This window comes from Sarcophilus harrisii, chromosome 1, assembly GCF_902635505.1.
Source record: "Sarcophilus harrisii chromosome 1, mSarHar1.11, whole genome shotgun sequence".
NCBI lineage: Eukaryota > Metazoa > Chordata > Mammalia > Dasyuromorphia > Dasyuridae > Sarcophilus > Sarcophilus harrisii.
The window spans coordinates 361,994,562-362,009,956 of NC_045426.1; the positions used below are offsets into that span (position 1 = coordinate 361,994,562).

The window sequence follows — 15,395 nt, forward strand, 5'->3', positions numbered from 1 at the left end:
ATAATATTAAATCATATTATTAAAATATTTTTAAAAGCATATTATTAAAATATTTTAAAGGCACCATGGAAAGAGCCCTGATCTTGGAATCCAAAGACTGAAGTTTGAGTCCCAATTCTCCATTTAAGCAAGTTATCTAATTGCCAAATATGTAGCTTTTAATTTTATTTTATGCATTTTTCATTTTTACACCTTTAGTTTTATTAATGTGTTTTATTTTTAGTCTTTAAAAATCTAATCTTTAAAATGGAAAGAATAACATTCTCATTATCATTCTCAAATGTTTATTGTGAAGAAACCACATTTTAAATCTTAAAAGCACTACAGAAAAAGGAGTTCTTTTTAAGCAGCCCTGCCCAAATGTTACCTATTCTATGAAACTTCTTCTGATTACCTCAACTGACTGGAAGAGCTCTCCTTTATTGTATGTCCTATGAAGCCTTGTTTGTTCCTCCAGTGTCTTGTTTTTCATATGCTGCCTTGCAGTATAGCTGTTTGTCCTTCTTTTCCTTAGATCCTTGAGCACATTTTTGTATCTTCCATAGCAGTCACCACAGTGAATTATATGTAGTAAAGGCTCATTGGCTATAGGTTGAATGAAAACATTGTGCCTAAGACTGAGCTAGTGCTATGGGAGATACCAGAGAAATAGGAGACATAGCCCTTGCCTTCAAGAAGCTTTTATTCTATAACTGAAAAGACAAAGACTTGAATGTTTCAAACATCTATATTTTGCTAATGGTGTATAATGAAGCACTAAATTGTATGATGTTGATTTTGAGTGCTAGGTTTTACTGAGTCTGGGCTTTAGAAATTCTGAGATCTGGTAGAGTACTATGTGCTGGGGTCATCAGGAAAGATTTTATGAAAGAGAAATAACAACATTTCATGTATTTGTATCTAATTTCTTTTAGTTTCTATTTAACTTCAGGCTCTGAACTCACAAGTATAAGCTGATTTTTGTATGACCGGTAGGAATAAAAGATCTAATAAATTAGCTTTGGGATGGAGGGGAAGTATTTAAAAAATATTTCTGTTACAGTAGTTTGTAGATTAAAAAAAGACTTTTTGATTTTGCAGCTTTGATCCAAAAAGAGCAGTCCAGCAACTCAGAGCCTGTGGGGTACTGGAAACCATCCGTATCAGTGCAGCTGGCTATCCATCCAGGTAATGTGCCCACCAATCCAAGAGTTCTTAACCTTAACTTTGTTCTTAAAAAAAAAAAAAAAAGAATATGTATTTTTTAACATTTAATTTTCTCAGTTTCTCAAATAAATATAAACAAAAAATTTTAACATCTCTCCATCCTCTCTACCTCCTTGAGAAGGCAAATGATTGATATAGATTATATATGTGCAATCATGCAAAACAAAAAAGTACATATTTTAGCAACTTGTATTTTGTTATAATTGGTTTCCCTTGTAATCCTATGTATTTACATAATTTAAAATATTATTCTGAGAAGAGATCTAAAGCTTCACCAGACTGTCAAAGAGGTCTGTGATGTAGAAAAGATCAAGAATTCTATCATTCTAGCCTTCTTGCAATTCCCATATGTAACATCTCCTTTAGAGCTGTAATCCTTGAGTGTGTGTGTGCATACCCCTAATGTCTCTAGGATGTGATGAAGAAGCTCTGGGCTTTGTCTATAATGAAGGTCACAAAAACAAAGATGGGGATATCAACAACTATATTTTCATCTCAGTAGTAATTGCACATTAAAGGACAATATGCTTTTAGCTATCTGTTGAAAACTTCAGGTTTTTACTTGTAGTACTCAAATCCATATTTTCTCTAAGGACTTTCCTTCCTCCTGTAATTGGAGTATTCTGCCATTAGGAGGCAATAGGCACCTCAGTTTCATTCTAGTGGTTTCATAATTCAGAAGGTAAAGCCTTCCCTTTTTATCTTTTTTATCTTCAATCCTGTCTTTAGTCCTTAAAGAAAACTTGTCCTTAGGAAAGGAACTGACACTCATTCACACTCTAAGGAATCACTGATTGAAAGGAGTGAAACAACAAATATCCCTTAAAGAGGTAACATGTTCATCTTTACCAGTCAATGATAACATTAGAGTCTTTTATGTCTTTTCCTAATATCAACTTCTTCTAATTTAATTGCACTTTATCAAAAATAGAATTCTTAGCCAAAAGTATAATTCTCTACTCACAGTGAATATTTGATATTTTTGAATGAATGATTGATGGGAATTAAAGATATCACTGTTTTTAAAGAATGAGGTTTTGTTTTTTGCTGAAGGGGCAATGACAATGATTTCCTTGGTGCCCCTGAAGTGATTCCATTTCAGCCTGATTAATCATGCTATTCATGAAAAATAATTTCTTGGTTTTTAGAGAAGTCTAAATCCTCTTAAGCAGAGTACCCCTACTTCTGATTATTGATGTTGTTACTCCAGTGTTCCACCACCATGTCAAGAGTTGAGACTCTGCTTTAGGAGAAGATGCAGCATAGAGCTTTCACTTGTCCTCCCAACCTTTCCACCAGGCATTGTCTGGCCCTTGCTATGTATAGAATCATTTCACAGGCCATACCTAATTAGCCACAAATATCTGAACCATAAGAAAGTCTCTAAATGTTGAGTCTGAGAAGGAAGATAGTGATGGAAACAAGAATTTAGGTTTGGCCTGAAAAAAAAGGCATATGAATAAAATGCTTTCCCAAGCCATGATTCAAAACCTGAAACGACACTCTTCAGGGTGATACGCTAGTGAGAATGAGAAAATATATCTCTTTTCCCTCTCTCAACCACTGTACATCCCTCACCTCACTCTTCCTATAGAAAAAGATTTGGAACACCCTAGGTTCTACTTGATTTCATTGCTGACCCTGGAGCATCAACAAAAACAGTTAATGACCCTGTGCCTAATGAGCTGGCTCTGTTTTCCTTTTCTGACTAGAAGACTTGGAACTGAGTTGCACCTCATCCCCTACAGCATCTGGTATCAACTATTTAATTCGGGAAAGCCAAAGGGAGGAAGGCTAAAAGTTCAATAATTTTCTTCACTGTTAAGTTTGCTGCAACGACGATTATGATTCCCTTTATCACCTACTAAATCTGTGAGCTAAGACCACATATCAGAGCTTGGATCTGACAAGCAGTATAAAATTTTTACGTGGGAAAGCTCCACTTTGGGAGCTCATCTAACCCATCATCTTACAGATGACGAGACTAAGAGCCATAGGGAAAGTGACTTGTCTGAGTCTGAGTATAGAACTGAGTTTCCTGACTCTCAGTTCAATTGAAGAAGGCTAGGGTACTGAGAATACTGATGACATGTAAGTACAAAGGCTGATGCAATCTCATAGGAGATGAGTTTCCTGATGATGAGATTGCTGGGGACATAAGAGCATCCTGTCCAAAGGAATGCTATGCTTTATGGCTAATTTGAAGATAGGTTCAATCAGGATAGCTCTCATGTCTAGAATATGGAATGATAGGAGGTAAAAATTAGCCCTTTGAGACTGTCTCCTCCTTGCTAGAATAATAATAGAAAGGGAGAGAAAAGAACTGAAAGCTTTCTTCACTCTCAACACCTTAGAATCTAATTAAGGACATACATGTTAGTGATTTGTCCACTTTCCATGCAGGTCACTTGGTCTGCAGGCCAAGATGTGCCTTCAGCTGCAGTGATCAGATTAGATTAAATCTATTCCAGGAATTTATAAGACCAATTATGAAATATCTGAGGGTATATTTAATCCCCCCTAAGGAGGATTATAAAATTTATAAAAAATCAATTCACTTTAAAGGCCACAATAAGAAATTTAAAAGATGTCACACATTGCTCTTGAAGATTGTGATTGCACATCAAACTGGTATTGTTCCTAAATCAAGTATTGAAAGATCACACAATTCCAATAAGTCACAGATACTCCTAACTGTCTTCTATAATCCAGGAATATTCATTTTGGAACTTGGGTTCAGTGGGTGGCAAAATGGCCCAGTTAAAGAATTTTTCCTTCTAGTGATTTCATAGGTTCATGAAGAACAGAAAAGGTACCAAGGGTAAATCTCAGCATCATGCAATCCCAGGAAGTTTGGAGAAATAGGAAATATAGCAAGGGTCTTGGGTTGATGGTTCTGGTAGGTACATAGAGCAAAAAGTCAAGGAAACAGACCAAATTTTAGAAAGAAAGAACAAATGCAGTCTGGAATTTAGAGACTAATCAAGGCAAATTATTTGGGATATGAGGTATGACCTGAAAATGGTAGAAGGATAAAAAATGAAACATGGCCACCATTGCCAGGGATTACAGTGTGAAAGGCAAGAATCTGGGAACTCAAAACAAGTCAACAAACATTGTATTTAAGTACTTAAAAATGCTGAAGTTACAAGTTAAAAGAAAAAATAGACACTGTCCTTAAGGAGCTTTCTTTCAATGGGGAGAAGACAAGATATGAAAGGGAGCTGAAAAGCAAATTACTAGAACACAATTACTAAACCCAAGGTACAAGAGCAGACTGGAACCAACCACAGGAATGATGCTGGTCCTTACAAGCTGTAGCTCCATGGTGTTTTTAACTCCCTTTTGCCAAGAAACCAGATTGGTTCCAGAAAATAGCAGATAGTTGAACCTAAAGGTGAGAATTTAATGGTTCCAGCTGTGGAGCCAGAGAGCCAGGTTGCTTAATACATTGCCATCTGCTCCCCTCTGGTTTTGTTGCCAGCCCATATAGGGCTATAAAGTGCTCTCTTCCCTTTGCTGGAATCACCTGATTCTCAGGAAAGCCAACTTTGGAGAACTGGGAGAAAATCACGTTTGGAACCCCCAATGCTCTTATATCTCTAACACGTTATGTTCATAATGGTGCTTCTTTCTATTTATTTCATTCTTCATAATAATAATAACACATATAATAATAATGAAAAGCTTAGTAGTTAAAGAACTAGCTTAAAGTCCTATCTCTTAGCATTATAACTTCAACAACAATACTATATGATGACCAATTATGATGGACCTGGCCATCCTCAGCAATGAGATGAACCAAATCAGTTCCAATGGAGCAGTAATGAACTGAACCAGCAACACCCAGCAAAAGAATTCTAGGAGATGACTAAAAACCATTACATTGAATTCCCAACCCCTATATTTTTGCCCACCTGCATTTTTTATTTCCTTCACAGGCTAATTGTACAATATTTCAGAGTCCAATTCTTTTTTGTACAGCAAAATAATGGTTTGGTCATGTATACTTATTGTGTATCTAATTTATATTTTAATATATTTAACATCTACTTGTCATCCTGCCATCTGAGGTAGGGGGTGGGAGGAAGGAGGGGAAAAATTGGAACAAGAGGTTTGGCAATTGTCAATGCTGTAAAGTTACCCATACATATAACCTGTAAATAAAAGGCCATTAAAATTTAAAAATAAATAAATAAATAAAGTCCTATCTCTTAAACTGACCTCTAGGTGTTCCAGGCAAGTCTCTAAGACTATTAAGTTGCAGAGAACATGCAGATCTGAATTGATTGAAAGAATTTCCTCTTCTAAGAGACCTCTATATTATTGGAATCCCAGATCTACTCCTTATCCCTAGCCCTACAATAATAGTGCTGATGATAATTCATTCTTTAAAGAACTCCTACCATTGATGGATAGAGGCTTGAAGCAGATATTGAATACAGTGTCACTGTTAGCTGCAATTAGTTAGCACTTCCTGACTCCTAGAAAGACAGAATCAAAAAGTCAGAATGAAACAGTAACAGCTTACTCTTCTTAAACTAACAGAGGAACATATCTCTGTTATGCTAAAAATAAACTTCAAAGTATCTGTGAGTGTGCAACAAATAAACTTTGCTAGAATTGAGTATTATTACAAATAAAAGTAGCAATAATATCTTAAATATAATAATGACTTCTGAAAATTTAAAACTGATTTTAATATATGTTTCCAGGGCTTTCAAGAGCTGATGGTTAAATTTTCAGTCAACATTTGCATTTTAGAAATCAGCAAATGCTACACAAATTAGAATGTGGCTTATTATTTGGTTGATAGTCTAGAGTCAATTCACTGATGAAGAAAATATTGATAATGCAGACTATATTTTAAAGTATGTTAAGCTCTGGATTTAGCAGTACAGGGATTATAATGGATGTGGAAAACATGACTCCTGCCTTCTAGAAAGCTTACAATCATCCTGGAGATATAAAATTTAGAAATATGATAATCAGAAAATAATCAAGTTCATTTTTTTCCATAAAGGGAGGATTATTGTGTCTTGAATTACATGGGGAAAGCCCTTGGGGAAAAGTAACATCTGTGGGTGGGTAGGACTTTCATTGAACAAAAGGAGGAGAAGGGAGCATCTCAGACAAGTGGAACAGAACAAGGGATATCACAGAATGCCAGAAATATTGAATGTCCTTATTTGTCCTTCCCTGAGTGGGAAGGAGGTATTCCCTGCCAATTTACCTTCCTTGTTGCTCCTTTTTCAAGTGCCATTTGGCTCCATCTACCCAGATGGAAACCACTTGAGTTTTCAGAGAAGCCAGGTGTTCATTTCACCTCATCCAGGAAGCCTTTTCTTTGGCAGTCCAGAAAATGTATTCCTATTAAATCTTTGAACCCATATGGGAAATAGCATCCCCCACCTTACCTCCTAAGTATTCATTCTAACTGGCTCATCTCTGCTTCTGGCAAAGCTGAGTTGCCTAGAAACTCACCAGGCCCAAATGGGGAATCTGATGAATAGCTTTCCCCACCATTCTGTTTCTCTCATCTTCTCTTAAAAAATGATTGTGTTTATATCTCTACTTGTTATCTTTTGTAGCCACATGTTGTGTTAGGAAGAGTAGTGAGAGAAAAAAAAACTGAAGAAAAGGTTTAAACATTTTCACATTTGTGGAAAATAATTTTTTATTACTGAGTTTGATCCAGTCTCTTCCTAATGGACTCAAATTGCTGCCTCCTACATTCTCTCTCCTCTTTTTGCCCCATCCTTTTCTATGAGACTCTGTTAGAGTGGTGATGAATCCACTAGCTAATAAACAAGTAGGAGTGGCAGTCACTCCCAGAGCCTTTGTTTGAAGCAATCTGTCCTTTCCCGTTCCCTTTTCTTATCTAAATTTGATACTTATCTACCACCTAACATGATGACATGTAACCCATAGATGCTTAATGTTGGATGAATGGAATGAGTTTTGGGAAGAAAGTAAAAATTAAGGTGGTAATATTTATTTGTGCTTAAGAAAGTTTTTTTTTAAATATTTACTCCTTGCCAGTGTGGAACTCCATGGTTACAATTTTGTAATACATAATATATTTTCTCTGTGTATATATGTATGTATGTATGTATGTAGCAGTATGTTACTTTCTTCCCTATATAGAGATAGATAATTTACATGTGAAAATATTGTTTTCTTCAGAAATAGAATAGAGGATCCTTGAGATCAGGAACTCTTGTTTTTGTGTTTATTCCCCAAGTGCCCAACATTGTGCTTGGCATATAGTAATTGACTTCTAAATGCTAATTGGTAGATCGATGTGACTTCTAACAAGAAAAAAAGATTTAGAGTTGCCAGGCAGCTGAGTACAAAATTGATGGTCCCACTGGTCCCACTCTGCTTAGGGAATAAATCTACACTGAATCCTGCTCACTACCTCACTACCACCATCACCCCTGCCTTCCAAATATCATTTTAATTTCACCAGATCAGCTGAAAAGCTTTTATGAATTATGAAACTATTTTGAGAAGACATAGTTAAGAAATTGCTTGAATTTTTTTTCTTTTGGGAATCATATCTGTTTCCCATCCTCCTGCATCACTTCTTCTAAGGTACTAAAAGGTTGAGATTTTTATTAGTACTATGTAAAAAGAGATGGAAGGAGTGGCTAGGAAGGAAATAAGTTGAGTCTGTGACATTGTGTTCTAATGTAAAGAATCATTGCACTAGAAGTCAAGAGACCTAGATCTGCTAATTGTTTGACTTTGGGCTAATCACCTCTCCCTGCCCTTAGTTTCCTCACTTGTAAAACTGAAGGAATTAAAAGAGAAGAATTTAAATTCCTTTCTGGTGCTAATATTCTTTCAGTCTCTGACCATTCTGTGAGTGTCTACTGATCATGTCATGTTGCCAGAGCAGATGGTAGTGTTTCTTGGCTGGAGAGCCTGAGCAAAGAAAGGGTTCTAGGGCAGCCATTCATTGTCTCTTTTTACAACAGAGCTCTTAGTCCAACATTGAAATTCGCATATACCCTATGCCCGTGATGAGCTAGAGAAAGTAACAGCAGAATTCCAGTCAGAAGCTGGACACCTGGTAACTCCTCCCCCATTCCAATCTCCATTACATTTGTCTGGTTTTTAATCTCCTTCCTTTCTGCTCTTCATGAAATACTGCCTTCAGTGAAACTAAGATTTAAAATGAAAATGTGTCATTCAATTTGAAATGCTCCTCAGTAGTTAAAAAATATGTTCATTATAATGTACATAAAGTATAATGATAAATTCACTGTCCTGGAACAGAGGATAGTGTATCCATCAACCAGTTTTCTGCCTCCCACTTTGAAGATGTCTCTTGACTGTAAAATCATTTGGTTCTCTCTGAAAGGACTCATAGCTGTGGTTGTGTTTTTGTCTGGGGAATAGGAAATAAAGATATACAATACCACAGTTACCAAAACAAAACACACACACACACACACACACACGCATGCACACATCCATTAAGAATGTACAAGGTTTATATGAAAAATATCACAGTAACTCTTCATTTTTCTTTCTTTTTCTCCTTCCTTTTGTCCCAATAATTTGTTAACAGGGCTTCCCTAATTAGAGATTGACTAAACAAGGGATCAGGAGTTTAGCCATCATATCCATTCCCTTGGCTTTAGACAATGGTTTCTGAATATATAAATCATGAATAGAATTACTTGCCCTAGTTTTATGGGGGAGGGGAGTTGCTGCTTTTTCAATTGAATCTTAACTATTCTTCCTCTAAAGGATTTTTAGATGTTTCAGGAGATTCTCCCTGATAATTGACTTGAATATTTCATCAATACATTTTAGCCAACATCTATTAAATATCTGCAATTTGTGGGGGACAGTGCTAATCACTCTGGCATCCATTATCCCCTCTGTAGAATAAAGGCCATCCATCAAAATTTGCTGATTTGGCCTGCCTACAGATGGGAAGACTGGAGAAATTCACAATATCTTTTCACAAACATCTGAAAAGTTGTCTTGGGAAAGAAGAATTACTATTGCTTTGTTTAGCTGTGATAGACAAAACAAGGAGTGATGAAAGGAAATTTCAGATATGTAAACTTCTATTTAACATAAGGAAAAACTATCTAACACTATTTTTTTTGGGTTTTTCTCTTTTTTTAATGAGCTTCCTTTGGAGTTAGTGAGTTTCTCATCATCATAGGTCTTCAAATAGACACAGTTGTGAGTGATACAGTGGGAATTAATAAATTGATTGGAATTGCACTAAATATCAGTCAATTTTTTCTCATTCAAAATTACAGATAATTTTGCTGGATATGATATGTTGGCCACAGGCCTAGTTCTTTTGATTGTTGGTAGATACGATTCCAAGATCTAAAGTCTTTTATTGTAGCTGCTGATAACTCTTGTGCATTTCTAATTGTAGTTCCAGCATATTTGAATTGTTTTTTTTTTCTTGTTTCTTGCAGAATTTTTTCTTTGATCTAGGGTTTTCAAAACTTTGCAATAATATTCCTGTGTGTTTTCTACAAAGGATCTCTTTGAGGTGGTGATCAGTGGGTTTTTCCCCCCTATTTCTACTTTCCCCTCATATTCTAATTCTTGAGAACAATTTTCTTGGATTATTTCCTGCATTATTATGTCAAGATTCTCTTTATGATCACAACTTTCTGGCAATTCAATTATTCCTATATTTTCTCTTCTTGATCTGTTTTCCAGATCTGTCATTTTTCTTATAAGATGTTTCACATTCTTTTCTATTTTCTCATTCTTTATAATATGTTTTGTTATTTCTTGGTCTCTCATAACTGTACTGGTTTCCCCTTGACCAATTCTAATTTTCAAAGAATTATTTTCATTGTTGAAACTCTGTACTTCCTTTTCTAGTTAGTTAACTTTTTTTCATAAATTTTTTTCGTTTTTCTTGGATGGTTTTTATTTTTCTTCTTGATTTTTCCTCAATGTCTCTCATTTGGTTTTTAAATTTTTTTTTGAGTTCTTTTATAAATTCTCTCTGGACAGGGAGCCATTTAATGTTATTTTTTGGAATAGAAGTTTATTTGTTTGTTTGTTTTGTTTTTTGTTTTGTTTTATTTTTACTAAAGTGTTTTCCTCTAAAGATGAACTCTGGTCTTCCCTATACCCATAATATGTTTCAGTGGTGGGGTTCTTTCTTTTTTGCTGGTTCATTTTTTAAAAAAATAATGAAGTATTAGTGTAAGCACTTTAAATCTTGGGGTAGGAGAATGGTGCCTCAAGTTTCTCTTCAGCTCTCCCCTCTGACTAGGAACCACAAATCAAGAACTCAATCCTCCTGCAAGTGCCTGCAGCCAGCAAAGTCCCTGCCCCACTGTTAGTGCTAGTTATTTCTCATCCAGAGTCTCTGTCAGCAGCACAGCTGGGCCTCCCAATCAGCTAAAGTTCACTCCATCTTCCCAGACTCAAACTCTTACTCTACACACTGTCTAGGAAGTGAAAGTCTCCATGGGTCCTGCTGAGATTCCAATCCCACCTAGCTAGCCCAAGGGATCCCCTCTTAGTGTTTCTGTAGAGCTAATCCAGAGGTATTTGTACTTTAGACAGGCTAATCCCCAGCCTGATGTCTTTCTTCTCAGGTCAGATCTTCTCAGGTCGTTTCTGGAGGATGGAGGTTCTACCCCAAGTCTTCTTGAGTTTTCACCAGTTTTTGTTTGCCCAGAGGCACAAATTTGTTTTATTTGTAGAGGAAATTGGAAGAGCTTGAAATTCACCAACCTACTCAACCATCTTCCCAGAATCCTCCAAGGGTTTTTATTCTTATAAATTTGAATCAATTCCTTATTTATCATAAAAAAAATTAAATCTTATCAGAGGACTTTCCTGCAAAGATATTCCTAGTTATGTTCTTATTTTAGATGAATTGTTTTTGTTTGTGCAAAAACTTTATAAATTTAGGTAATCAAAATGACCATTTTACCTCTTATAAACCTTTCTATCTCTTTTTTTAAATCATGAACTTTTCAGCTTTTCATAGAACTGATATCTAATTTCTTGCCTCTAGTTTGCTTATGACGCCTCCCTTTATGCCTAAATCATGTGCCTGTTTGGAACTTGTCTTGGTATATGTAGTGAGATGTTGATCTTTACCTATTTTCTGCTAGAGTGCCCAACCTCCTCCTTTTATAAATGAAAAAGTCTAGACAAAAGTCAGGGGTAGAATGACTCAACTTTTAAAATAACCCAATGGCAACTACAAACATTTATCCCCTGGGAATTTCTCTGGTCTTCAGATGTTTTTGCTGTGCAGATGGCAAATTCAAACTTGGTGAAGGAGGAAAATGGAGTCAAAAGAAGATTGTCCCTGGAATGCAACTAAATTCCCTGTGAGAAGCACCTGTGTTTATCTCTTTAGCAAGCCTTCAAAGTTCTTGACTTTGGTGCTATTTTCCTGTTAAGTTATATTGTCTGGTGAACTCCATCTCCTTGTAGGTCTGTGCCTTCCCTTCATTGTTGTTAGGAGCAATGGGAACTACTGCTTTTAAGATTCTTTGACATTTGGCTCAGCTCTCTACTCACCTAGGCTGATCAGCCAAGTGCCACTTGGCTAGCATAGTTGGCTGTCACAACTGCATGATTTTCCAGACATTAAAAACATAATTGAAATGTCACAGGTGTTTCTCCATTTATAGGCTAGTTCTCTTTTATGTGCATTTGTCATCATCTTGGAATCTCCTAGGATTATAAATTCACAGTTGGAAGAGGCCTTGAGGACATCTAATCTAGCCCCTTCTTTTTACAGAAGAGCAAAATAAAGATCAGAAAAATTGTGACTTAATTAGGGTCATATAACTAATAAATGTCAGAAGTGAAATTTGATTCCAGTTCTTCCTGATTCTAAGTCTAGCACTTAACTACTAAATTATCTTGTCTCAACTATAACCTTTTCTATCTACTTCACTTGAATTATAGGAGACTTTGGTATAACTATGGTTATACCAATGGTTTGTTAAAAGACAATATTAAGTACTTTTCTTGTTCCTGCTTCCTTATTCTTTTGAACTTGCTCAACTTCTATAGAAATATTTTTTTCATTTATTTTTAGGAAAGAGTTTCAGACTCTTGCTCTTTTCATCTAAGCCCCCACATAAATAATCCAAAGCAAGACCATTCTGCAGAACTATGTGGAACAAAGAAAGACTTTTAAATTAGTAGATACTAGCATAGTTTTAAATGAAGGTTTCTAGAACTGGAAAACAAATAGAAGGAAATACAGATAAGCAGGACATCTTTGAAAGTTAAATGTTGAGTTATTTATAAACAAAAGTAAAAGTAAGCTATACATAGTAAAGATTCATCTTCTCTTTCTGTTCTACTTTGTATATAGAATTTCTTTTATTTTTTAAATTGGCATTTGTTAAATTGAGAAAAAAAAACTATGGGCTACAGTTAGAGTTGAGAAAAATAGAATGGTCATAGAACAATATTCTCTCCAAAGAGTTGGGGTCAGAGAAAAGGAAAAATTCTTAAAACCTTTTATATTTTGAATCTTTTTGTCAGTCTGATAAAGCCTATGAGCCCTTTCTCAGAATAATGTTTTTAAATAATCGAAGAAATCGAAGAAAATGTTGAATTTCAGTTAAAGATTAGTGAAAATAAAAATGTAGGCTTCCCCCCCCAATCCAAATTCAAGGATTCCTTGAAGGAACGATAGACCCCTTTGTTTGTCAAAGGAATGTTTAATATCCAATCTAACAAAAGTGTGCTTCTATGATAAACTAAAGAATGTGTCCAAATGTATGGAACACACTTGTGTTCACATATTGTATAAAAGAAGTGATTGCAACAAAAGAAGAACAAGTTTCATTTTTTAAAAATTTTGAAGGTTAAAAAAAATGAATTTTAACCTTTAATGAACTCTGTAAAACTATATCAGAGAATTGTGGTTAAACCAAAAGGACTTCTTGAAAAATTCTATATTTTAAAAGAAAAAATACTCTTGTTGTTTTTTCACCACTAAAAAAAAAACTTTTGACTTAAAAACAACTATTCACTAGAACATTAATATCGAAAGTAAATGCAGTTGAATGGTTCCTTCAGGAAATCCAGCCTTAATAGAGTTTTCCACAGGTTTCATAATCCTGAGGGTGCCCAAAAAACATATTTGTTACAGTGTTACCTTAAACCAATTGTTTGTGATCTTACTATTGATAGTATTCCTTTCTGCCATGAAGATAGCTGCCCATTTTTGCTTGCACATTATGCAACAATTATGTACTGAGATAGCTCGGTACAGTAGTGGACAGATAGAGTGGTGTGCCTAATGACAGAAAGCCCTGAGATCACATCTGGTCTCAAACATTAATTAGCTGTAAGATCTCAGGCAAATCTTTATTTGCCTCAGTTTATTCAACTAGAATAATAATATCATCTACTCCCTGAGGTTGTTGTAAGACAATATGAGCTAATTTGTAAAGTACCTAGTAAAGTGCCTACAAAACCATTTATTCTCTTCCCCTTTTCCCATGTCCTCCAAAAATTTTTCCATTCTGATACTATCTAACATGTTTGGTAGCTTCCTTTCATTCCTTTACAATGCATACATTCCAGTGGAGTATGTCATTTCTTACTGGCTATTCGTCAGTTTTGCAACATGATTAATTCTTTTTCCCCCTCATCATATATTTCTGTGATGACATCCTTCACATCTCTTTTCATTCACACTTTCTCATTATTATGTCTTAAGCTGGGGTCTACAGTTCCTTCAAGGAATCCCTGAATTTGGATTGGGGGGGAAGCCTACATTTTTATTTTCACTAATCTTTAACTGAAATTCAACATTTTCTTCGATTTCTTCGATTATTTAAAAACATTATTCTGAGAAGGGGCTCATAGGCTTTACCAGACTGCCAAAAAGATCCACAATATAAAAGATTTTAAGAATTTTTCCTTTTCTCTGATCCCAGCTCTTTGGAAAGAATATTGTTCTATGACTAGCAGCTACAAAACTTCACTGGAAGAGTATTGGTGTTAAACAGAACAGCTTTTGTTTTGAGAGAAGCTTGGCCAGCCAAAAAATCTATCTTATAACTGTAAGGTAGTAAGTCATGAAATTTCACTGTAATGTTGCTTAGCCCCTATCCATTTGCAACATTTATATTTTTGGTTTTGTATGCCATATTACCCCCCCCTTTTAATAGTGTTTTACCAGTTATGTGTTTTCATAAACTCCAGTCCTCCTCCTGTCCTCTGGCAAAATGAGTTCTTTGTGTTTGTAGAGTGAACTGAAAGTCACACATATTAGAAAACTTTAATTTTGTTTCTCTGAGGCCCAAAAGGCCTGGTAGGGGTTAGGATGGGGCTGGTGAGGACAACACAAGATCGCAGGTTTAAAATGAAAGGAACCTTAGTGGTCCTGTGAGAGAGGAAAACATTGTTTTGGAACTGGGACATGTGAAGAGCAATGGGAGGTAGAGGGAAGGTGTTTAGAAAATAGCTTGGAAAGAAATCAGTTATATTTGCATTCATTAAAAGCAAAATATATTCCTGATTTGGAACTTTCCACCCCAAAGGAATAGAGTATTGAATCTCTCAGGTCCCAAGTCAGGGCTTAGAAATTCTCTAGATATTTAACAGACATATTTGACATAATCAAAGTGGCATTTGGAAAAACTAAGAACCCATGCTGTTTTCTGTTTGAAAGGCTCCTATTTCTTATATAACTCAGTTCCACAAGTTATCAATAACTCAGTGAGGTGAGTTTTCAGTCTGTTCACAGCTTACCAGAGTAGTAATCAGTGCTTACTCTTTATTCGGGGTATTCTTAATACAGAACAAGCAGTGAGAAGATCCATTTTCCAGATAGATCTAAGGTGGAACTTGGGTTCTAGTTAGCCCTTACACAATGTTCTTGTTTCAGGGAGAATGATTATCCTAAGTGCCCAAAAGAATTTGTACTCAGAGCAGGAAATTATTCTTCATACATTTATTAAGCATCTCATATATGACAAACACTGAATTAAATGTGAAGGATAGATAGGAAGACAAAAGCAAAATGTTTCTTGGTCTCAAAAAAATATATACAAAGAACACATCATGTCAGAACCATGATAAGGTTTAAGTAATCTCTAGGCAAAGAATAAATGCAGGTTAAATTTGGTCAACTAAATTTTTAGCAAGTACTTATTTTAGTTTTTTTAAGAATTTCAATTTCATCAGTGTGAATA

The 15,395-nt window shown here is 35.3% G+C and overlaps 1 protein-coding gene across 2 annotated transcripts in view; it reads left to right on the plus strand.

Moving 5' to 3' along the window:
* MYO5B (myosin VB) overlaps positions 1-15,395 on the plus strand; it is a 497,816-nt gene that overhangs the window by 372,353 nt on the left and 110,068 nt on the right. For both annotated transcript variants that reach the window (XM_031945960.1, XM_031945961.1), the window contains exon 17: positions 1,081-1,167. In XM_031945960.1, the coding sequence (XP_031801820.1) occupies positions 1,081-1,167 (87 nt within the window). The remainder of the gene's footprint in view (positions 1-1,080; positions 1,168-15,395) is intronic.